At 39.8% G+C, this 26,487-nt stretch overlaps 1 protein-coding gene across 8 annotated transcripts in view; it reads right to left on the bottom strand.

Moving 5' to 3' along the window:
* The window catches only part of CLASP2 (cytoplasmic linker associated protein 2), a 182,194-nt gene that overhangs the window by 95,087 nt on the left and 60,620 nt on the right, over positions 1-26,487 (bottom strand). For 4 of the 8 annotated variants that reach the window (XM_047098781.1, XM_047098785.1, XM_047098782.1 and 1 more), the window contains exons 9-12: positions 13,470-13,552; positions 10,266-10,358; positions 6,146-6,291; positions 3,177-3,312 (exon numbers count right to left, since the gene is read on the bottom strand). In XM_047098781.1, the coding sequence (XP_046954737.1) occupies positions 3,177-3,312; positions 6,146-6,291; positions 10,266-10,358; positions 13,470-13,552 (458 nt within the window). The remainder of the gene's footprint in view (positions 1-3,176; positions 3,313-6,145; positions 6,292-10,265; positions 10,359-13,469; positions 13,553-26,487) is intronic. The other 4 variants (XM_047098783.1, XM_047098788.1, XM_047098784.1 and 1 more) reach the window with 1 other exon arrangement.

The raw sequence follows: 26,487 nt of genomic DNA, 5'->3' as shown, positions 1-26,487 counted from the left end.
AGTCCAACTTTTTAGCTCTGTTAGGGTAAAGAAAAGTCATTTTAAAATATGCAAAAGTAAATATACATGAGAATTGAGAACACACTAAACCAAACAGAAATTAGTCAGAACTACTTAAAAAATGGGTGGTAAGAGCCAATGGCCAGGAGAGAAAGAAGTAAAAAAACTACAATTTCAAACTGCTGGACATGAAAATGTTTTTATTCAATTTAACGTTTGAGGGGAAAATGACATGAATTAGACAAAAGGTAGTCTTTTTAAAAGGTGGGGGAAGCAAAACAGGTTCTATTCCTGACACTGATAAAGAATAAGGAACTTCTAAGAAAATAAGAAACAGGTAAGAAAAAGCACAATGAACAGAAAACAGAAATTACAGGAAGAAATGCTATTTCAAAATGGTAATAGTAAAAAACTTTGACCATACATAAAATAAAGTAAGAACTGTTAGGAAACTGAAATTGACAAAAAACAGAATCAGAATTTTTTAGATAAATTACCTTTTTAAAAAACGAGACCATGAAGAATTGGAATAATAAAAAATATCAAGTTGGATTTAGAGATGAACAAAGTACTTTATAAACAAATTCCATAGTTTGCAAGTACTAAAAGACTACCTATATAAATTTATGATGTACTGCGACACAAATAAAATTTAAGGCATTCACTGAAGAAGAAACCGTGTAATCAAATTCTCTAGTTAGAAGGTAATGAAATTATAAACTAAGGACAAGAGCAACAAAAGAACCATCTGAAAACCAAGTATCATTATGTAACTCAAAGAGGATGTTGAAATGAAAATTACAAGTGATAAAGAAATATAAAGAGAATGTGGTAACTCTAAATGATTCATGCCAAAATCCAAGAGAACCTACGGCCTGATAATATTACAAAACAAAAACTGTAACAAATTATCTAAGGACATAGTACCAAGATCTAAGGGGGGGAAAGGAGCCAAAGCAGGCCAAAGAAAGGAATTAAGAAACTTATAGGAACTAAAAAGTTAGAAAAAACTGAAGAACATCGCTGGAACCAACAAAACTAAAATTTGAGGCTTATAAAAGAAACAATGCCTCTGGCAAGTTAAAAAAGAAAAAAAAAGAAAATTAGTATTAAAACAAGAAAAAATGGTACAGAACCACAGTGCTACAGAGGCATTATTTTTTTAACGTAAGAGAAGGCAGTATACCACCTCGTGCTGAAGATTCTTAAACTCTCTATGAAAAGAATATTCTAAGAAAATACAAATAACCAACAATTCAAAGTGAAATGCAAAAGGGCCCAGGGTCTAAAACATTTGAAAAATTACTATAGAACTTCCAAGGTCAGCAAGCCCTCACAATAGAATAATAATAAAATATATAAAATAAGAAAAGTACAGGAAATTCTAAAAAGACTCATAGATTAAAATGAATGCCAAAATCTGAAGTATTGGCCAAATGAATCCAGCAGCATCGTAACAAACAACGGCCAAGCAAAATCCAGTTCAATGAATGTCCAATGGATAACTAAAAAGAGAACCATTTCTAAAGATATTACACAGATAGCTGATAAGATTTCACATCTATTCCTGATCAAAATTTAGCAAAATACGAACAGAAGTAAGTTCCCCTAACCTAATATAGAGTATCCAAAGAAATCTGCACCAAACATCATATTTAAAGTACTCCCATTAGACGCAAGACAAAACAAAGACCTCAATAATTTCTGTTATTTTTCTGGATTTAGAGAACCTTAAAAAAATATTAAAACAGAAAAAACGGACCATCTTCAAAGATAAATTCATAGCTTTTTAAATAGCCATTTGATTTTACCGCTGAAAAAACCTTCTGGTGCAGCAACATCAGAAAGAAATTTCATTCCTTTAATAGGAAAGAATAAACTGACCAAAGAAACTGAATAGGAGCTCAGGAAACAAACCCATACACTTAATGGAAATTTACTATATGAAAATGCTGCCGTTGCAACAAAGACTGAATTAATTATACATGCCACTGAGTCAACTCATTTTGTATTTGGGGGGAAAATCATGTTAGATATCTGTATTTCACACAGAAACAAAATCCAGTTAGATTTAAACATAACAAACAAAATTATAAAAATGTTAAACTGGATATTTTTATAATTGTGAAACAGGGAAAGTCATTTTAACTATAACAAAAACCACAAAAGGAACATTGTCTCAGTACATAAAAATGTAAAGGTTCTCTACATAACAAACAATAGTTTAGACAACATTTGAAGAACTGACCGACCGGTAGAAAACAGTACCTGCGACACATGTAAAACATGTAACACGGAATCAATATACTTATGATATATAAAAAAGACCTTAGAAATCAGTGAGGAGAAACTGTACCAAGAGTATAAACTGGGCAATCCATAGAAGAATTCTGAAAGGAAAAAAAAGTAGCCAATGTCTCTAATAAACTAAGAAATGCAAAGTACAGAATATGAAATAATATTCCATGTATTAAATTATAAGACCTGTAAGTGACTGATAATACACAATGTTGGTAAAGGATGGAAAGAAAGGACTCCATAAAGATGACTTAATGTCAACGCCTTTTAACAGAGAACCAATCTAGACGTTTAGAAGAATTAAACGTACAGACAAGAGAAGGTGCCCAAGTTCATGAAGTTGAAAACACCAAGTGAGAAAGTATTATTTATATATAGGTAAAATATAAACATTAGGTTTATATTTTGTAATAAATACTGTTTGTATAGGCATAGAACAGACGTTTGCAAAAGTATATACTGAATGGCTAGACTGATGAATGGTAGAAGAGAATTCAAGAGGGGAGATTTATTTTTTTTAACTGTTCTTTTGGGGGCACCTTCAAGATATTGAAGATGAGAAATATTAAGAATTTGCCTATCATACCACTGCCTGTAACAGTTTTACTGTTTGATATCTGCCCGTTACTACCTGTAACGTAATTACACATACACCTAAGTACATGCACATGTGTATATCACATTCTGTATGCAAGCGTATTTACTTCAAAATCTTCTGTATTATTTAAATGTTCTATATAACTGTAATAAGCATGTATTGCTTTTATTTCATAAATCAGTGAGTAAATAAGTAAATAAATAAAAATGCCAATGACTTATTTAAGTATGTTGAAAAAGAGGGAGGGGAGGAGAGAGGGAGGAAGACAGAAGAAACCTACCCGAATGATGAACCTGATAGCCGCACATCCAGAAGTTGCCATGACTTTTGCACTATTGGGGACGAGATTAAAAAGCGTAGGTACAATGGCTTCAGCGCCATGATCGAACTTGTTTCCCAAAACTGTTGAAAGATGTCTACAAAGGAAGACCAAAGAATGTTGTTTTGTTTTTAAGTTAATGGTAAGTATAGGTAGAATCAGATACTTTAAAAATATTCTCATTGAATTAACTTAAAATTTTTATTTTAAACAGTTTGAACAGCAGAAAAGCAAAAGAGAAAGGGAAGTGCAAATATTACTCATTTCCCTCTTTTCCCCCTTTTCAACTGTCCAGTCCAAAGCTGAAATCTGGCATTTTACTCTCTCTTTACAATGGCAAAGAGAAGCCATCTGATCTCAGAATTTAACCATTATCTTGACAGGTAAAAACATTCAGCCCTGATTGCCCTGACCTTTATTAGTCTTCATCCATCAAGTATTTCTATTCTGACGCTCCGACATCGATCTTAAATTCAACATATGTTCAAAATCTTACGCAAATCACTACTCCTCAAGGCAGCCACTATTTCTATTAATGGTACTACCACTATTTTAGTCAGCAATACTCCACCTTTGGGGTAGGGTTTCAGAATTTTTGACTGAAAATACACCCCTACTACACGCTAGTTAGCTGGGTGACCCAAAGGACGTCTGTCTTCTCTTTCCAATTCTGTAGTTAAACAACGAAATTCAGTCTTTCATTGCGTGATTTAGTTAGGACACTTAGAAAGGATGTTGTAATCACGCACAGTTCTCACAATGCTTGCAGTATTGGTTCTGTTCTATGTATCTTATTTAAAATACACTGTTGGGATACAGTTAGCTCCAAAACCTCAGGCTCTTGACTCAAAGAGGAAGTCTGACTCAGGCTTATTTACTAGTGTTCAGTTATACTTTCAGTTTTCGAATGTCTAGACTCGTGGGCAAAAAGGAACCTCAAAGCAGAAGCAAGCAAACAGATAGTGTGGTCGTCCTTTAAAAAGGGAGTTTTGGGGCGCCTGGGTGGCGCAGTCGGTTAAGCGTCCGACTTCAGCCAGGTCACGATCTCGCGGTCCGTGAGTTCGAGCCCCGCATCGGGCCCCTGTGCTGACAGCTCAGAGTCCGGAGCCTGTTTCCGATTCTGTGTCTCCCTCTCTCTCTGCCCCTCCCCCGTTCATGCTCTGTCTCTCTCTGTCCCAAAAATAAATAAACGTTGAAAAAAAAAATTAAAAAAAAAAAATAAATAAAATAAAAAGGGAGTTTTGTTCCGGTAGGCAGGTGAGGCACTTGGGAATCAGTGTGATCTTTATCAGTCTATTGGAAGGAGCCTTGTTTTGGAACTGCTTTAGTGCCATCCCCATACAACGGCCTCTCTGGGACCTCTACCGAATGTCCTGGGTGTTCAACTAGGTTTCTGCATCCTACTCCTCGGAACTTGAATCTCTCCAGCCCACATGAGCTCTGGGAACTGTTGTTTACCTTCTAGCTCCCAGCAACAGTTCTTCGCAACCTCAGGGAGCTGCACCTTTCACACGCACAGATCAGTATTAGGCTAGACTCATGGGATACACCTGACGCAGCGCCATCTCCGCAGCTCTTTTCCGTTTCTCTCCCTACTCTCCCGGATTCTGCATCGCAAGTGGTAACCACTACAGCCTTCCGCAACTCCAGTCTCTGTTTCTTCTTCGACTCGATGGAACTGTCTTGCTCTGCTTGGTTTCCTTCTTCCTTCTCCAAGGTCCAGAAAGCGTCTCTTGGTCACACTGTGCTGATCATACTGCTCAACGGATTGGTTTCTTTCCAGAATCAGAGTCCTGCTCTGTCCACTGTCCACCATCTATGAGCAGCTGTTCTACACGTTTTATCCACTTTCCTGCAGGACAGCCAGTCCTGTACCAGCTCTGTTGCATCATCAGCTAGAAGCAGAACTCTCGCCATGAAATATTTTTCAAGGTTCTATTTTGTAGATTTTTGTTTTCCTTTTTATTATTGCTTTTTAGAGACGCTCAGTTATTTTGTACATTGCCTTGCATCTGGCATCTTGCTGTCATCCCTTAATTATGATAATTTACCTATATATTCTTGTGGTTTTCTGCATGGATAATTGTATCATCTGTTAATAATGTCAGCTTTGCTCCTTTTCTAGCAATCCTCATAGTTTTTATTTCCTGGGCTTTTTCCTCCACTGCTGTGACCAGGACAGGATTCTGATTAGAAATATTAATAGTAGACATCTTTGTGTTCCCTATCTTCAAAGGAATGTTTAGACAACAGCAGTACCCATATCAGAAGTAGCGGTACAAGAAATGTAAGTGTCACACCATACTAGAATTTGGGGAGAATATTAACATACGGAATAAACTTAGATACGGATAAGCTAATGACACACGCTGCAATTCCAGAATAATTGCTAAAATTTCAGAACTGGAAATCCAAATCAGTTAACATCCAAATCAGTAAAGAGAAAACTGAATAGTTCTCAGACCCATTCATTTTCTTCTTATGCACTCAGTGATCAAAAATGAACCGGTGGGCTTTAGATATATAAGCACATTTTAACGTTTTTGTTAAGAAAGATAGGGAAGGGAAGGGAAGGGAAGGGAAGGGAGGGGAGGGGAGGGAGGGGAGGGGAGGGGAGGGAGGGGAGGGGAGGGGAGGGGAGGGGAGGGAAGGGAAGAAAGAGAAAGAGGGAGAGAGGGAGAGAGGGAGAGAAAGAAAGAAAGAAAGAAAGAAAGAAAGAAAGAAAGAAAGAAAGAAAGAAAGAAAGAAAGAAAGAAAGAAAGAAAGAAAGAAATCACACAAACTGAATCCTTATTTATAATAAAAATTATTTTTGGATCACTTACATGCTGCTTTTGGGTTATCCTGCTACTGCTTTACTTAATGAGCACTGAGTCACTGAGTACTAAATTTACTCATAAAAAATACAAATCCAAAAAGAACATACTTACGCTACAGTAATGCAAGCTTCTCTAACCACTTGGGATCTAAGATCCTTTGCTGAAAGTTTAAGCGCTCCATCCAACAAGCGTAAATGTTGGAAGAAGCAGTCATATTGTGCAGCTCCAGCAACAAGCAATGATCGAATTTTCTTAAGCTAAAGTAAAGAGAATTCTCATTATTGACATAAACAATGTCAGTGCAAAAAAGAAAAAAGTTACCAAAACTTCATTATTTAAACAAAATTTAAAAAATAACATTTCAGTATATTTGTGTAACTACATTCAGACCTTTTACCAGCATTAAATGTATTTTATAAACATGCAAACCACAAAAAGCTTTCTGGAAAAGAACGTTATATATAGATTTAGTTATATACATAATGGACATACATGATGCATGAATAGGTAAGTAAATCTTAAAGTTTTAAGGGAGTCTCTTTATTGTGTAAAATACACATTAACATAAAATTATTTCAAACATTTTAAAACATACAATTCAGTGGCATTAAGTACAGTCAAAATGGGAAACCATCACCACTATCTCCAAGGGGATTTTTTTTAAAAGAGCCAGATTTGCAACCTGCACCCACCCATAAGCAAAAGTGCAGAATCCAATGGACCGACTACTGTGCCAGCTTCATATTTTAATACGGTCACAGGTACTTTGTGAAATAAATAGCTCTTTCTCCCTATTTCTAACCTTTAGCATGACTTTTTAATACAGGATTGACAAATGTGTTCCATGTTAGCACCCGACATGCCTAATAAAATCACATAATCAAAACATACCCACCAGTGCACATCTGTGCTCAGACATAATGAGAAGCTAAAAGTTTACCCGTTATCTCCATTATGTATAATTTCACAGTAAACTCTGAGGTTCTGTAAAATTCTAAGAGATCTTTATAAATCAGACGGATTAACAATGAAAAAGATACATAAGATACTATAATAGTACAAAAAAATCTGAAAGAATAGTTACGTAATCTTAAAGCACATAATGAAGGGAAACTATCATCGAAGTCAGAAGACACCTAAGCAAGAGTAACTAAAAACAAAAATCACAATACGGTAGGAAAAAATTACTTGTAACACAGGAGTACAATACACAAAGAATGACAATAAAGTGAGACAAAGACAAATAACCCAATATTAAATTGAGCCAAATAAATACATGAAAATGTGCTCACCCTTACTAGAGATAAGCAAATGCTAATTACAATAAAGACACTTCATTTTTCTTCATCAGACTAGCAAAACTTAAAGACTTCACTGCATCCAGTATGAGAAAGAAAACAGACCACTCTTATTGTAAGGAAGATTACGAGCTACTGACACCTTTGTTCAAAACATTCTGGCAATATCTACTAAAATAAAATTGTATCTATTCTTTACCCAACAACCTCACTTTAAAAAATTTAGCCTACCTACAAAAATAGAAACACCAGTGTTATAAATGTGTATAAGGATGTTTATTGCAATGCTGTCAAAATAGCAAAAAAGAAAAAGCAACTGTTAAGTGCATCGAATGAGAAATGGGTTAGTAAATTACATGGTATCTTTCAACTAAGGAATATATGTACATACTGATCTGCGTTCAATAAATATCTGAGCACCTATTATATGCTTGGCACCTATAGCAAATGTACTGAATGGGCACAATTTATGAAAGTGAATGAAAATAAGTTGTTAAGTAACATATCTAGTATGATCTCTATTTTTATAAAAGGAGTGGGGGGAGCTGTTTATTTTATCATAAATATACAGAGAAGAGGGTATACTCCAAAATGAAAACATTTGTTTCCCTAATACGAAGTAAATTATTAACTTTTTCCTTATAAAACTTCTGTACTGTTTCACTTACTAAAATGAGCCTATGTCACTTTTCTAATTAAAAAAATTAGGGGCTCCTGGGTGGCTCAGTCGGTTAAGCCTCCGACTTCGGCTCAGGTCATGATCTTGCAGTTTGTGGGTTCGAGCCCCGCGTCGGACTCTGTGCTGACAGCTCGGAGCCTGGCACCTGCTTCGGATTCTGTGTCTCCCTCTCTCTCTGCCCCTCCCCTGCTCGCGCTCTGTCTCTCTCTCTTTCAAAAATAAACAAACATTACAAAAAAACTTTTTTTTAAATTAAAAGACCATCTATATGTTTCCAAAAGGGTTGTTTCAAAGTAAAAGAAAGACACTCACTTTTTTAAAAAAGTAATCTCACCCAAAGCGGGGCTTGAACTCACAACTCCTTGGATTCCCGACCCCAAGGATTAAGCATTGTATGCTCCAATGACTGAGCCAGCCAGGCACCCCAACAGGAAACTCTTAAGTACCAAGTTTGTGTTTTATATTGACAACATTTAATTTGTCCTGTTTCTCCACAGATCCCCTATGATACAGGTCGTCCTGTCTCATACTAATCTCAGAGCTGAAGACAGAGTAATGAGCCATATTTAACAAAGATGGGACACATTTTCTGTTAAACTACTTTAATACTTTAAAATATGTAAACTTCCTATTAAAGAGAAGCTAACAGGGGCGCCTGGGTGGCGCAGTCGGTTAAGCGTCCGACTTCAGCCAGGTCACGATCTCACGGTCCGTGAGTTCGAGCCCCGCGTCGGGCTCTGGGCTGATGGCTCGGAGCCTGGAGCCTGTTTCCGATTCTGTGTCTCCCTCTCTCTCTGCCCCTCCCCCGTTCATGCTCTGTCTCTCTCTGTCCCAAAAATAAATAAAAACGTTGAAAAAAAAATTAAAAAAAAAAAGAGAAGCTAACATTCTTTTGTTTGTAGCATCATAAAGGCCAATTTTCAGAAAGCCATATGCGATTTATTAACGAAAGTGGAGACTGAGAACAAGCTGCTCTCCAAGTGGAAGACTTCAGATGGAACCCTTTCTCTGGCTTTGTGGGGGTACTGAGGTACTTATTTGGAATCTCAGATGTAAATCTGACAAATTTACAAATTTTAACATACACAGTCCTTTGTCAATGTAGATGTTATTTTAAAAATATTTATCAAATATTTTATCAAGGAATTTAGGCTAAATAAAATATTCTTTTTCAAAATTAGATTTATTTATTTACTAAAAAAAATTTTTTTTAACATTTATTCACCTTTGAGAGACAGGGAGTGAGCAGGGGAGGGGCAGAGAGAGAGAGAGAGACAGAGAGAGAGAGAGAGAGAGAGACAGAGACTCCCAAGCAGACTCCAAGCTGCCAGTGCAGAGCCTGACACGGGGCTTGAACCCATGTACCGTGAGATCATGACTCGAGCTGAAATCAAGAGTTGGATACTTAACTGACCGAGCCACCTAGGTGCCCCCTAAATAAAATATTCTTTTTAAAAAGTTTTTAAAAAATATTTATTTTTGAGAGAGAGACAGAATACAGCGGGGGAGGAGCAGAGAGAGAGGGAGACACAGAAACCCTTCGAAGCAGACTCCAGGCTCTGAGCCGTCAGCACAGAGCCCAACGTGGGGCTCGAACCCACGAACCGTGAGATCATGACCTGAGCTGAAGTCCAGCTTAACCGACTGAACCACCAGGCTCCCCTAAATAAAATATTCTTAAGCATATGAGACTTTTTTCTTTTCAAATCATGGGCGAAAAATATTTATTGTACTCAGAGAGATGCATACGAGGAAAGAAAGCAAGCCAGACACACACACTGTCATTGATTTCTGTCAATACTATGTGACTATCGAGCATGCAGGCAAAGTGACCTGCTTTTCTGGAAGCCCTTCTATGAGCTGAGGACACTGCTGAGGAACAACTACGTTCGTCACAGCCACAGAGCCGCTGCCCTGGGACATCAGTGAAGCTCACGTTTTCCTGGTCACACAAGAGGTGGCACATGGAGAGAGACAGACGAATGCGCGAGCCAGAGAGACAGACGAATGCGCGAGCCAGAGAGACAGACGAATGCGCGAGCCAGGCTCCACTGCACCGATCAGCACAAACAATGAAAACTAGCCCTACCTAAGCGAATTCCGATCACCTCAAAGTATTTTCCAGAAAGAAATGTTAGCCATCAAACTCTCTCTTTCATAAGCAAGTACTATGTAGTAATATTGCCCAACGTCCATGTCTTTGGAACAGTGAAAAAAAGAGGAAAGGGGCCAGAAAACAAAAAATAAAACTTACTGCATTGGCACGCTGATCCCAGTCATGTTTGTCATCTGACAATATTTCCCTGATTTTATTTAATGTTTCTTCAAGTTCTCGACTAGAATAGATCTTAAAGATACAAAAGTATACCATTAATATTTCTTGTCATTAAGCAAAATCAAAACTGTGCCCCGATATTTACAATAATCTTTCAAGTAACGAGATTAATTCTCATTCTAGTACCATTTTATTTTTAAATAAGATGCTATGTAACTTATTTTGTATGGCAGTACTTAGCGGCAGTGTTACTGCTCCCATCTTATTTATTTTAATTGACATCCAGATTAGTTATATAGTGGAACAATGATTTCAGGAATAGATTCCAGTGATTCATCCCCCATGTATAACACCCAGTGCTCATCCCAACAAGTGTCTTCCTTAGTGCCCCTTACCCATGTACCCCACCCCCCACCCCAACCCCTCCAGCAACCCTGTTTTTAAGAGTCTCTTATGTTTTGTCCTTGTTTTTATGTTATTTTTGCTTCCCTTCCCTTATGTTCATCTCTTTTGTATCTTAAATTCCACATGAGTGAAGTCACATGATATTTGTCTTTCTCTGATTTTGCTTAGCATAACACCCTCCAGTTCCATCCACGTAGTTGCAAATGGCAAGATTTCATTCTTTTTGGTTGCCGAGTAATACTCCACTGTGTATATATACCACATTTTCCTTATCCATTCATCCATTGATGGACATCTGGGCTCTTTCCATACTTTGGCTGTTGTTGATAGTGCTGCTATAAATATTGGGGTGCACGTGTCCTTCGAAACAGTCTATCTGTATCCCTTGGATAAATACCTAGTAGTGCAATTGCTGGGTCATAGGGTAGTTCTATTTTTAGTTTTTTGAGGAACCTCCATCCTGTTTTCCAGAGTGGCTGCACCAGCTTGCATTGCCACCAACAGTGCAAAAGAGATCTTCTCCGCATCCTCGCCAACATCTGTTGTCTCCTGTGTCATTAATGTTAGCCATTCTGACAGGTGTGAGGTGGTATCTCATTGGGGTTTTGGTTTGTATTTCCCTGATGATGAGTGATGTTGAGCATCTTTTCACGTGTCTGTTAGCCACCTTCTAGTACCATTTTTAGTGGAAAATGGAAATACATTATAGACAATAAAGTAAAATCCTTTGTCTTCCTTATCTGTTACCCTTATGCTATTTCTCTGCTCATGAGTAACTTCAGATATATTCTTAAAATGGTTTGTTTTTAAAAACAAGACGCAAATATCCTAAGAAGTAATAATAAGCCCAATTCCCCAAAACGACTTCAGGTATGTATCTACAGCGTTCATATCCTTATCATGATTCACCACTGCAGAAGGACATGGTTTAGGTTAGCTCCCCCACACGGTAACCAGGAGAGCTACAGGCTTTGTCTCCTCAGGAGCCAACCATTTGCCAAACACCGTTATCCTCTCATTCACTTAAATATTGACATAACAGGGATGCGCTACGCTGGGCATGAAGGAGACTATGGTGAGCAAACAACAGGTCTTTGCCTTATAGAGCTTAGAATCTAACTACAAAGAGAAAAAAGAAATTTATCAAATTATATAAAATTGCAAATAGAAAAGTACTGCCAAACAGAATTACAGTTCCATGCGTCTATTTGTACAGAACGGGAGGCTTGAACTAGTTAAAAGAGTCAAGTGTGAACAGAGAGCTAAAGGATGAGGTGAGCATCCTCAGGCCAAGTAGGGAGATTAGCCTTCCCTAGAATGAAAAGAACATGCAAAGGCTCTGCGCCAGAAGGACAGTAAAAGAAGGCCAAAGTACAGGAGTAGAAAGTGCAAAGGGGGCCAGGGGAACAGCCAATGACCCAACCAGAAGTCAACAGGTGCACATTATTTTTCCACATCACAAGGGTTCAGCGTGGGCATGCGATCTAAATCGGTTCAGTGAGAAGGACTCTCACAAATTTTACGGCATCAACCAGAAAAGAGGCAGAGGGCAGTGCAGCCATGTTGCTGACCACGAGGGAAGACAAAACGGAGGAATCCAGAAGCGAGAGATGGAAAGAAAAGGGGTCCTGGTGATATTGAGTATCACTATGATACGATGCATTGCTCTGGAGTACAATATCGAACAAGCACCTTCCTCAAGAGAGTCTTTCTTTTTCAGTAGCCATTACTTTCCCCTTTTGCTTGAAACAAAAGCCCCCAAAAACAAGAGTACAGAGGGGAGCAGGGCACGAGACAAGGTGAGGTAGGAAGGAGTCCAGATAACATTCTGTTAGAGAATGACTGTTGGAGGATTCTGAGCAGCGCTTTCTTGCCTCCCAATAGTCCTTCTGCCTAATTTCAGAGTAAAGGCAGGCCCCCAGCCGCTCTTAATCTTATTATGATACGATGCATTGCTCTGGAGTACAATGTCAGACTTCCTCTCCCCCAACAAGGGAAATAGGGTCAACTCAAAAATTTATTTCCGTGAGAGGATACACAACTTTTCAAACATTCTCTTAGGAGACGATACAAGCAAAAGAACTCTGAATACTACTAAGTGAGAAATCCGACGCAGTAGGATTCCTCGATTTCTGACTTTTGCAAACTGGACTGATGGTGTCCACGTACAAAACACTGGAAGCGTAGACCTGTAAGGGGTCAATCATGAGTCCCGTTTCGGACAGGCTGGGTCTGAGATGCCTCTGAGACCTCTAGAAGGACATGTCAGGTAAATATCAGCGGAGAACTTACTCTGGCACTCAAGAGAGATAAAAACCTGTGCGGGAGCTGAAGCCATGGGTGTGAAGAAGTGACTCAGTAAGAAAGTGGGAAGGAGAGGGCCCACCACTGACCCTGAAGAAATCCCCATATTCAACAGCCAGGTAGAGAATGGAATGCCCGTAAAGGAGACAGAGATGAAGTGGACAAAAAGGTAGGAGTGTAAAAACAAAACAAACCGAGTCAAAAGAAAGAAGAACAATGGGTCTCAAACAGCTTTAAGAAAAGCGGGTGTAGTCGAACGCTGCTCAAGGTAATGACTCAACTTTAGCCTCAGTGAAAAATCCCTTGAAACTCTAATCGCACCAAGCAAATAACAGCTTGGTAACAATAAGCCCAGTGTTTTACTTACACAGTAATTCAAGGGGAAAAAGAACTTCGAGAAAGAGACCAAAATGACTCTATGAACAGGTGTATGAGCACCAATCACAGGAAGCGCTTCTTCACTGGCATCCTTACCTGAACAGAAGGGACATCAGTGAAAGCTTTTATAAAGTCATCTTCATCCACTGCTCCAGCACCCCCTTCCTTAGAAGCACCTGCTAATTAAAAGGAGATGGATTTATTTCTTTAGTTTATTTATTTTTTGAGAGAGAGAGAGAGCGAGCGAGCGAGCGCGTGCAAGCACAAGTGAGCAGGGGAGGGGCCGAGAGAGAGGGAGGGAGAGAATCCCAAGCAGGCTCCGTGCTGTCAGCTCAGGGCCTGATGCAGGGCTCAAACTCCCGATCCATGAGATCATGGACCTGAGCCAAAATCAAAAGTCGGACACTCAACTGACTCAGCCACCTAGGAGCGCCTAAAGTTTATTTTTACGCATTCTGGCACCAAGGAAAATATGGAAAATATAACTCTTTTGATATCAACAAGGCATAATTTTGAGAGAAGTTCCATTTTAGAAGACAGCATTAAAATAAAATCAACATCTTTCAGAAAAGTCAAGGTACCTAGCAGTAGTTGACCAATTCTTTATAAAGTAAGAGGGCAGGGGCGCCAGGGTGGCTCAGTCGGTTAAGCATCTGACTTCAGCTCAGGTCATGATCTCGAGGCCTGTGAGTTCGAGCCCCGCATCGGGCTCTGGGCTGACAGCTCAGAGCCTGGAGCCTATTTCAGATGCTGTGTCTCCCTCTCTCTCTCTGACCCTCCCCTGTTCATGCTCTGTCTCTCTCTGTCTCAAAAATAAACGTTAAAGAACAATTTAAAAAAATTAAATTAAATTAAATTAAAAAAATAAAGACAGGCTAGCCGTAAAATGCAAATTATAACAACAGAGCCCTCCCGTCCTTATTCAATGCAACAGCAAGTACGCGAGAAATACAGGTGAAAAGACAATCATTTAAAAAGGTAAACAGCAATTTTAATGACACCGAATATCAATAAATGATGGCAAATAAATGAGGCGGAGGGTCCACGTACGCAGCAGGGCCTAGGAAAGCAAATGTGAAGGAAACGAGGTTCTTGAAATTAAATTTCAACAGGCAAACAGATCTCCCCTGACTGCACACAGACAATAAAAAAGTGAACTTAATAGGTAGTAGCCGTTTAAGAGCCAGTAACTGAACCACCGTCTTCCAGCTCCGGCTGTACTCCTTCACATTCCCGGATGCTGGGCCTAGGATCGGGCAAACCACCTTTCTGCCAATTCTAATGGTTTCCTGTCAAACTCTGCCAACAGGGGGACCGGGGAGAATGGAAGGAGAACCAGTAGGGGCACCGGAGAGACTGGAAAGTGGAAGAAGGGAGCTGCTCCTTCTGGCTTCCTGCTTGTCTCAGTAAAACCCTAACAGCTCTGACAGGACGCTGGTTTCAGTAGCAGCACTTGGCTCCCGTCAGCAGTTGTTCTAACCCTCACCAGGCCCACGGCGCCCGCCCGTCGCAGAGCAGCTCCTCACAGAGGTGGGAGCGGCAGCTCTGCAGGGCCCCACCTCCACGTTTTAATAATCGTCACCTCGTTTTCCCTGCTTAGGAATAGGAGCTCTTGACTGTAATTACTACCTCCATGACGCTTTAGTGTCCTGTTTTTTCATTTCTAATTCACCAGGTCCATTTAACAATTCTTTATATTAAATTCTCTCTGTAAAAATACCTGTTGTGGGTTTCGTCTCTGGACTGAACCCTGATCGATGGAGGCAGTACTCAGTTTCTAACTCTATATATTTATTTCTTCATGGTGATAATTCGACACATTCAAATCGATTTCAACCACACCAAATGTATATCCTAAGAGACAATTAACTTAAAAAATCTATCCAATTAAAAAATTAAATAATAATATCTCCCAAATTAAGTTTATCATACTGGATTTAAAAAATTAACATTGTCCTTGGGGTGCCGGGGTGGCTCAGTCGGTTGAGCCCGACTTTGGCTCAGGTCATAATCTCGTGGTTTGCGGGTTCCAGCCCCACGTCGTGCTCTGTGCTGACAGCTCAGAGCCTGGAGCCCACTTTCGATTCTGTGTCTCCCTCTCTCTGCCCTCCCCTGCTCACGCTCTGTTTCTCTCTCTCTCCCTCTCTCTCTCTAAAATAAACATACGTTAAAAAAATTTTATAAAAAATTAACATTGTCCTAATAAAAAAAAAAAAACCCACTCAGGATTTCCCAGGGCAGGTAAGAGGCTCCTCATCTTTAACAAAACAAACAAAACCCTTGAAGCTCCATCTTGTTGTGTGTGAGTTTTAACGGGACTAAGAGGTGGACCACAGGACAGCGTCACAAAGCTGCAAGGCAATATAAAACTGCAAACTGGAAGCAATGACAATTTAATAAATTAAGAGCGGCATGAATGCATACTTGCTATAGAAAATTCGGCTAAAAGAGTAAATAAATTAGTTATTCCCTAGATATTATAAAAAAATCAAGTAACAATAAAACTCTCAACCCTGTGCCCATGATCAGTCCTGGCAACTAACAGATTAACTGAAAAGCAGTTGAAGCAAAGAAACAAAAAATATTAACATCTCATAACGTTTACCCAATCAATCTCTTCATATGGGCTTCAATTTTTTTAAGTTTTTTTTTTTAAGTCATCTCTACACCCAGTGTGGGGTCTGAACCCACGACCCCACAATCAAGAGTCACTCTCTCTCTTCCAACTGAGGCAGCCGGGCGCCCCTGAGTTTCACTGTGTTTAACAATGGGCCCCTGAGAGGAAAGCAGAAGCCTGGATTTTTATTATTTCTTCCCAATCTTTCACAGTTGTCCTGCCCAGCCTAGCCCGCTGAAACAAATTTCTTTAGGGACTTGTCCTTATCAAGTAGTTCCTAAATATGCAACACAGTTTTTATAGAAACAGTTTTCTTTCCTCTTTCATTCAATATGGGTTGTTCACTTACATGCCACTTCCCGCAAAATACTGTGTTACAGTAACCAGAGGAAGCATTAGGCAAGTTGGAGAACAGTACTTGCCTCCGGGAAGTATACCTCTCAACTGGCAGAGGAGGCCTGCGCAGACATCCCAGCGCAGAGCCAGTTGACAACTCTGGCGTGCTCAAGCGTGGAAGACAGAATCCTACAGAGGGCTGGAAGACGGAGGGGGAGAGCAGCATGAAGCGTGCGCGCAGCGTGCACGCAGTTCACGAAAGGTATCGTATGTAGACTAGAACGTAAACGCCAACACATCAACGCACCAGCTACAACACGGTATTAAAAACCTTCAAGGGAACGCAGAGCATCTGAACAAATCCCAAATGAGCCCAGAAAAACATGCCAGGGACTGAGGACGTACATAGGAAAAGTCTAACTTTAAACAAGTCACGATTCACTCAGATCGTAACGCCTTTTAGTATGCAGTGAGTTATGTCTTAGGAGTAGGGCCAAATAACCTAGTGGGGAGGGTGGGCGGAGTCGAAATTAAATGGCTTTGAAAGTCCCACGGAAGCTGCAGACGCATAAGGCTACAGATATCACCGAATGTGGCCTGATGACCAGCTGAGATGTGACAATTAGGTCTCTAAACCTGGACACGGGCATTACAGAATTTCTCAAGCATGCGCACGGTTCTGAACAGCTGACCCCAACCTATCTCACTCTTACCTTTGAAACTCACTTTGTATAAGCAGAGCTACTGCCACTGGGAGCGGACTGGGTCCGTGAATAGTGTCAGGACAGAGGACGTGCGGATCTTGTCCTTGCTTATCTCTTGTATGTATTATAAGTAAACCTTTTTACAATCCTAGTCCGCCTAATGCGTCCCTTCCCCTTGGTTTTGACTGGGTGGCCAACAAAACAGAAAAGGATCTCTGCATAGGGGAAAACTCTGTGGAACAAACTGTTTCACCTCACAATCACTATTCCATTTTCTGATGCAGCTTTAAAGTTCACCTAAACAAATGCTATCAGACATTTTTAGCACCAGCAAGGAGAATGAATACCATAGGCAGAGAGTCAGAACGGGTGATGGGTTCTAATGTCAAATATTACTGCAAGGGAGGGACAGCGAGTCTCTACACCAAGAGGAGGTAAAGTGAGTCTGCAGGCAGGAGCACGAGCAGGGGCTGGAGGGCAATGCTGGCCTCCAACCTGACTGAGCTCTTTCAGACGTAACTGGGTCAACAATCACACCGGAACATACTGATAGGCCAAAACAACAGAACGGCTCTGCTCAGATGTCTACCCACGCTAAAACAGAGGTCACTACATTTTTTCCGTAACGGGCCAGACAGTAAGTGTCTTAGACTTTGTAAGCCATATGGTTTCTGTTGCAATTACTCAACTCTGCCACTGCAGGAGAGCAGCCACAGACAATATGTAAAACGAATGCGTGGGGCCGTCTTCCAATAAAGCTCTATTTATGGACACTACAACTTAAATCTCATATAGTTTTCACTTGTCACACAGTCTTATTCTTCTTTTGAATATGTTTAATCATTTAAAATGTAAAAAAAAAAAAAAAAAAAAAAAAAGGCATTCCTAGCTCAGGCGTAAAACAGAAACCAGTCGGCTGGACATGCGTGGCCTGTGGGCTACAGTTTGCTGATTCCTGCTCTAGAACTCACCGTAAACTAGGTGACGCCCCTACTTGGATGGGGGCAGAGAGGGGGGTCAGAGGGTTCTGACATTCAGGGGGTAGCATGTTTCGAGTAAGCCAGAATGACTAGGGTAGGCACTCTCAGAAATTCCCAAATAGTACTTAAAGGTTGAAGTACAAAGAGAAAACTCATTCTACTTAGTCCTCAACTACCAATAAGAGGAAGTGCTGAGTGCTGGATACAAAGGTGAGTGAGCCAAAGGGTAAAGCAGTGTGTTGCAGAGACAGGAGCAACGGGCACAAGTCTCAGAAGTGGGAAAGGGCAGGTTCTTCCCATGTTACAACCAAGAGACTAGCCCTTAGAGAAAGATGAATAATAAAGAAACAGCATGGGGGGTAAATATGGCTTAAACCCCAATAAAATTCACAGAAGACCAGAATTTTAATTTTTTTAATTCATTTTAAAGGCTGATTTATTTGAGAGAGAAAGAGAGACACAGCACAGGCTGGGCCCGGGCAGAGAGTGAGGGGGACAGAGGATCTGAAACGGGCTCCAGGCTCTGCACTGACAGCAGCAAGCCCGACGTGGGGCTTGAACCCACAAACCGTGAGATCTTGACCTGAGCCGAAGTCAGACGCTTACCTGACTGAGCCATCCAGGTTGCCCCTCATAGTTTTCACAGTGAGTGATCCAAGGAGAGCATTACCAGTGCTTCTGAAGAGTGCTACCAAGAGTCAGAGACAGTTTAACCTAAGAGCCTTCTTTCAAGCAGGGTTGAAAACGATACTGGGTCGAAAACACAAGATTTTTATGCAAAAGAAGGAAATATTTCAGGAGGCACAGCCCAGAGTTCCGCACACACCAAGAACGGAGGAAAACACTGGTTTAGAGAACCACACCCAGAGAGAGAATAAAACCCTCAAAGAAACACAATCCCAGAAGGAAGGGACCTGACGACAGGTTCCTGTTGGATTTGAAAACTGCCATTAAGTCAGTGACTACTATGAACTTCCTGTCCCTTCCCTTCTCAAATGGAGTGTCCATTATGGATATTCTGTTCTGATACCCGATTTTGATGCTAACTGTCTGGGGTGCGAGTAAGACGTCTTTTTAGTTCACAGGCCTCTGGATGGAGAGGAGCCACACCAAAGAACCCTCCCATGTGACCTGATGGAGACCACAAGATCATGTACTTTGAACCTGACACTATCAATCAGTTGAAACTTTTGAGAAAAGTCCATGAGTGTATCTTGTACCTGAAGGGCATGTGAATTATTGTGGTCAGAGGGCAAGCTGCAATCGATTGTTTGCAAGAACAGCTGAGCAATTCCTCGCATTCCCGAATGCTCCTTTCACAATGTGACTTTGCATCCCCAGCCAACAGGTGAGTGACCTTGAATTCTCGACTTGAGACCAGACCTAGGAGAGGCTGGGGGGCGGGCGGGGGGGGGGGGGGTTCCTGACTGGTGATGCCCCAGTTTTGAGCAGGAATAAATCTCTGAGGAAAGCTTCTACAATTGCCAGTTTAGGCTCAAAGAACTCTCATCAATGAAATTAACTTCAAGCAATGAAATCACAAGGCAAACCATTATGAACTAAGAGTCACAGGTAACAGATAATAAATTTTAGAATTACAGACATTAGAACTGTCTAGTACAGACTACAGAACATATGTGAATACACGATTTAAAGAAATAATGTGGACAGAATCACGAACATACCAATCAACAAAGGCATTAGGAATGACAAACGAATTCGGGAGAGGAAGCACTTGCCCTACCACCTATCAAGATTTACAAAGCTAATTATGACAGGTTTTAGTGCAGGAACAGGCCAACTAATCAAATAAACAAATTAGAGACTTCAAAAAGAGACCCCAAAATACATGAAACTTTGATACATGACAAAGAAGTGATTAGGATTAATGGCGCAAGTAGAAACTATTCACATAGTAACCCTCTGGGGCACCTGGCTGGCTCAGTCCGTTAAGCACCACTCTTGATTTTGGCTAAGGTCATGATCACATCACATGGTCTGTGGCTTGAAGCCCGCATGGGGAGCCTGTTGGATTCACTCTCTTTCTCTCTCTCTTTCTGCCCCTCCCCAGACATCGATGATAAGCTCAAAAAAACAAAACAATAAAATAGTGTCCTAAAATTCAACAAAATGCTGAGATAATGGATTATCAAGAAAAAAGTATTTTCTTACTAAATATTAAAACTTATAGTAGACATTTTGAATCCCGTGGGAAATGGTAGTTCCCCAAATTCAAATCAGACGTTCAACTACATACTCCAAAAACCAAAGACCAAAGAGAAGAGCGACTAAAACCACCCACAGCACATACTTATAATACAGCTAAGAGAAGACTAATGACACTTCGAACTTTGATTCACAAGTAAATGGGGAAAAACAAACATCCAAGGCCAGCCCTGGACTGGACTTGAGAGTCCTCACTGGAGAGAAAAATCAGAGGACGCTGTATGGAGGATGAGGGTCCTGGTGGGGGTAGAACAGACCTCAGCTAAGATTCCCCCCAGGACTCCCAGGTAAGTAGCACTCAAAAGGGAGAGGTATCCCTTCGAAGCTTGTGGATAAAGGAAAGGAAGAAAGGGAAGATACAGGCTCTACTGAAATGAGATGCTATCACAGAATTAGAAATAGAAAGCCCCCCAGGTATCATTTAGTGAAGACACCGCATCTCATTATAACGAGGGCATTCTTTTTTTTTTTTTTTTTTTTTTTTTTATTTTTGGGACAGAGAGAGACAGAGCATGAACGGGGGAGGGACAGAGAGAGAGGGAGACACAGAATCGGAAGCAGGCTCCAGGCTCTGAGCCATCAGCCCAGAGCCTGACGCGGGGCTCGAACTCACGGACCGCGAGATCGTGACCTGGCTGAAGTCGGACGCTTAACCGACTGCGCCACCCAGGCGCCCCTAACGAGGGCATTCTTGAATGAAGAAACTGAAAATTCTTCCTGGGCCCATAGAATTTATATATTTGATATAAAAAAATATTCTTAGGATACTTGAGGAAATTTGAATACAGAATGGAAGTGCTTGAAAGGAGGGGAGTATATAATTTAACAATTTACAAAAACTAAAATGGCTAGAAGGAACAAGTTAAATAACATCAAAAAGAAATCAGACGAATCTAGAACAAACCCAGACAATCTAAGACAACTGGCCTAGACTCTTCAAGTTATATCAATGTTACGGGTATAAAAATTGGTAAGGTGACTGTTCTATACACGTTATAGAATATTCTCGCATATGATAACGATATTATACATATAACAACTGTAGCATACCTGTAAGTCTTAGGAAGAACATATTTAATATTTATGGCTGGAATGTCATAACGTCTACAACTTGGACACTACAATGTTTCCAACTGTTGAGATTAAAAAAAAAAAAAAAAGAATATGTGTGGGAATAAGTTTATATAGAGTCAAATATGGCAAACACTAGTTATTCAATCTAGGTGATGGGCGTTTGCTGCATGTCAACTTTGCTATATATGCTCAAAATTTTTCTTAATAAAAAGTTTGAGGAACCACTCACTATAAAAGCTAGAGTAAGTAACAAGATATAGATCAGGAAAAAAGAAACTATAGAAACTAACTGAAATATATGCAATAGCACTCATTCAATGAAGTAAAGAATGTTTTCTTTAAATGCACAGACATTAATTGGCCATGCATAAGAACATAAATTAAAATAGATAAATTGTCATTGTATACAAAAATAAATTCAAGATATACTGATAAACTTAAGTGTAAAATAATAATTTTTTTGGTAAGTTTATCTATTTATTTTTGAGAGAGAGCACACGCAAGCCAGGGAGGGGCACAGATGGAGACATGGAATGGAACACAGGCTCCAGGCTCTGAGCTGTCTGAGCCCAACGGGGCTCGAACCCACAAACCATGAGATCATGACCTGAGCCAAAGTCGGAGGCTCAACCGACTGAGCCACCCAGGCGCCCCTAATTAATGTGTTAGAATAAATTGGCATAAAACATTTGCATAGCCTTGGGACTGGATAATAGTCCTTTTTATTCGGGTTAGGAAATCTGGAAGTCAAAAAGAAAATAACACATATATTACCTACCACAACAAAAAGTTTCTGAGTTTTTTTTTAAAACTATTTTTACAATTTTTTTTTTTACATTTATTTATTTTTGAGAGACTGAGAGAGACAGAACACAAGTGGGGGGGGGGCAGAGGGCAAACGAGACACAGAATCCAAAGCAGGCTCCAGGCTCTAAGCTGTCACCACAGAGCCCGACGCAGGGCTCGAACTCACAAACCACGAGATCACGACCTGAGCCAAAGTCAGACGTTTAACCAACTAAGCCACCCAGGCGCCCCCCAAATTTTTTAAGTTTTGATGTAAAGATGCCATGGACAGAGGAGATACGGATGAAATATTTATGATTTTTAACAAAAGACTAAGAGGCCTAATATTTTAAAAATTGTAACAAACGGATGAGAAGAAAAAAAGCCCAATAAAAAATGGGCAAATAACAACAACATGTAATTCACAGAAGAGGATATGCTAATTTCATTAATAGATGTAAATATTCTGAACCTCAATAGAATAAAAACTCCAGGAAGGCAGCAGGGTCTTTGTTTTTGTTCACCGACTGCTTTCCGGAGATCACAAAAGTAGCAGCATGCTAAAAAGCTTTCAGTAAACATCTGCCAGCTGCTGGCCAGATGGATAGGTGAATGGAAAAATGCAAATTAAAAAGAAAAAAAAAATAAACACCATTTTTTACCTATCCAAATGACAATAATTAATAAGGCTGTTACATTCAAAGCTGGAAAAGGTAAAATAATGTCTTTATTAAAATGAAAAACACAACCTTTAATTGAACCTGCAGAGGAATCGATTCCACAGATCAGCAACAGAATGTGCAAATACAGGAAGTACACGGAGATCTGCATTCTTGGTGACGCCATAAAGCTACAGACAACCCGAATGACCCTGGCAGAGAAACAGTTTATTACATCATGGTACGCCAATCACGTGGAACACTAGATGGCTATTAAAAGGATGTGATCGCTGCCATTCTTGACGCTGAAGGATGGACGTCTGGTGAGAAAAGTCAAGTTGCAAAGTGTTTACTAACTAGTGTGTTTAATGTGGGCGAACATAACATGTAATCCGGGCACCTACATAAACGAACGTGGCGTAAGAAGGAGAAGGACACATATCAAACAACAGTGGTTACGGCAAAGCGACAGGATTCGAGAGGTAGGATACTATTAAACTAAACCTGCTGAATTACTTGAATCATACTCATCTTACGACTAAAGCTGAGACAGATGGCACCAGTGCTTCTTATGACGAATAAAAACCCATCAGTGATACGGTTTTTGTTGTAATTTAACATGGAATGATGGCTACAGGCCAATCACTAAATTCCCAATGTCAAGAACAGTATCTTGCTATATGGGATAAAACTAAGAAATATGCATCACGGGGCGCCTGGCTGCCTCAGTCGGTTAAGCATCCGACTTCCGCCCGGTCATGATCTCACGGCTTGTGAGTTCGAGCCCTGCGTCGGGCTCTGTGCTGACAGCTCAAGCCTGGAGCCCGCTTCAGATTCTGTGTCTCCCCTTCTCTCTGCCCCTCCTCTGCTCATGCTCTGTCTCTGTCTCAAAAATAAATAAAAAAAATTAAAAAACGTTAAAAAAAAAAAAAAAGAAATATGCATCACACACAGTGCTGGATAGGAGATGACCAGAGATGGTCCAAGAAAAAGCCTCTGGCCAAGCAGAGGCTACTAACTGTCTTATCTTGGATACATCCTTTTACTCTCAGGAGGCTCAGTCTCTTCACCTGAATTGGGCCAGATAATCTTTAAGATTAAGGGCTAAAACACTCTGCTTCAGTACCTTCCCTTGGCATTAATCAAAGAGAAGAAAACAAACACAACAAAACAAAACAAAACACACAAACAGAAAAGTTATTTGATTTCATATAAAGTTCAATAGCAAGATATCGAGGTTTACCCGTTAAAAATTTGAATTCCAAGATTAAACATCCAATTCTGTGAGATTTGTTTTATTAAATATATACCGATTCTCATGATCTTTATCTGTTTAAAAGAAAAAAAAACTTAATTGTTTGCATGAGGGGGAAAAATGGGAATGATCAGCATGGAAAATCGATATTTGGATCTTCTTAATAAAACTTCAGGTCAGACATAAATGAAGTTAAGCAAATATAAAATATCAAAATGATAAGTACTTCTGAATCTGAAATGGTGGTAATTATCTAATTATATGAATTAAAAGTTAAAACCATTTCAAAGGAATCTTTGATATTAGATGAAAAGAGCAGAGAGAAAATACTGTCCACTCAAATGAACGAGCGAGTGAGAAAGAACATCAGAACTTTGAGAACTAACTAAAGATTTAGCCAATGATGTGTCTCGATGATTACATACAAGCCTCAAAAACAAATGACTAACCTCAAAATCTGGTACTAGTCGTTAACAATAACAATTACATTATCATCTAAGTCAACCTCTATATTAAAAAGAATACCAGCCAAATAATTGGTACGGGGTGATTTCAACAAGAAAATACTAAAAAGCATTTCTATTGACAAAGAATAAGTTTCAGGTTTGCCTATTTCCAAATATTCTATTTTTCTGAGAATCGCATTAGTTGAGCTTTAAAATGACCGAGTTATGGATGCTGAAAGGTAGTGACCATCCCTGTAGATTATAATCTTAGAGCTAAAGGATCTAGAAGAATTCTTATTTACCCAGTGACATTAGTGTGGGTGGCTGTACTGCAAAGTGCTTTCTGTGCTTTGCCCACTTATTAGATGCATGACACCATGCAACTTGACTTCTCCAAACCTCAGTTTACTCATCAGTAAAATTGGGATAATAAGCACGGAATTCTACGGGGTTTGAGGTTTAAATGAGAATATATGTGAGAACACGAAAACATTTCTTTTTTAATTATTACCTAAAGTACTCTAGAGATACAAATATTTTAAAAAACCAGGTTCCATCAGTATATTCTAAACCATGGACCCAAAAGAAAACGTATTTACCTTAACCCCTATTTAAAAATTTTTTTTCAATGTTTATTATTATTTATTTAATTTTTGTGTTTGTTTATTTTTGAGAGAAAGAGAGGCAGAGCGTTCGTGGGAGAGGGGCAGAGAGAGAGAAGGAGACCCAGAATCCGAAGCCGGCTCCAGGCTCTGAGCTGTCAGCACAGAGCCCAATGTGGGACTCGAACTCAAGAACCGTGAGATCACGACCTCAGCCGAAGTCGGACCCTTAACCGACTGAGCCACCCAGGCGCCCCCAATGTTTTCTTTTTGAGAGAAAGAGACAGAACATGAGCAGGGGAGGGGCAGAGAGAGAGAGAGGGAGACACAGAATTCGAAGCAGGCTCCACGCTCTGAGCTGTCAGCACAGAGCCCAATGTGGGACTCGAACTCAAGAACTGTGAGATCACGACCTAAGCCGAAGTTGGACCCTTAACGGGATGAGCCACCCAAGCACCCCTACCTTAATCCCTATTATGAAGTTATAAATGTTATTCAGAAAAGGACTATTTAAAGGAAATCATTTAAAAAAAATACATAAAGGAATTCGTTTTATCCTTTTATCTAATTAGCTAAGCACAAAGGTAACGCTGACACTCACATAATATGGGTTTCTATAGCAATAATATACTGGTATGGAGCAACCCATGACCCTTTGTTTGATTCTCCTTGACTTAAAGGCCACACGATTACAATATGAGTAAAACAGGTTGGCACCCTGAGCCAAAGGACAGAGAAAAACTAACACACACTAAAGATTAAACACTGGATAGGATACTTTGCTAAAAATAGTACACATCTCTTTAATCTTGACATATATCTCTGAGAAGTAACTTAAACTCCAAAACTTCAAAAGTAGATTCAGTAAGGATTCCAAAGAAATTCACTTTATTTTTATCTCGGCAATCTTACTTGAAAGAATATTTGTTAAACGCAGTGGACTGTGATGGGTTTATTCAACTAATACATATACCCCTCCACCACCATATTCCTTTAATAGGAACTAAGCATACCTATCAGTATATAATATGCCTAGAAGTAGCAAACGAAATGCTTAGACTGAATCCTCATTATTCCATATAAACTTATGAGAAAGAAAGTGTATAGTCTAGAAAGCAGAATAATTACAGAGAGAGACAGGGACAACCCAACCTTCAAGTATTTCAAAGTATCATGTTAACAAATAATTAATCTTCCCTGCTTAAGTTACAAGGAGGAGAATTTAATGCAATGTAAAATAGAATTCATTTATTCAGAACTGAATTTGGCTTATAACCTTTCTGGAGGACACTGTGCCACACTGAAAGGAGAAATCCCTCTATCTTTTGATTCAGTAAACTTGAGAAATTTATTCCAAGGAAACGATTGCAAGAGATGTGCTAAAAGATACCCATAAAAGCATAATGGAATTATTTATAACGGCAGGAAA

The sequence above is a fragment of the Lynx rufus genome, unplaced genomic scaffold (assembly GCF_022079265.1).
Source record: "Lynx rufus isolate CCGP_SWC_20201006 ecotype Redwood Valley unplaced genomic scaffold, mLynRuf1.p SCAF_5, whole genome shotgun sequence".
Classification (NCBI taxonomy): Eukaryota; Metazoa; Chordata; class Mammalia; order Carnivora; family Felidae; genus Lynx; species Lynx rufus.
Note: the sequence above shows the minus strand (reverse complement) of the source record. Positions and strands in the feature narration are given on the sequence as shown.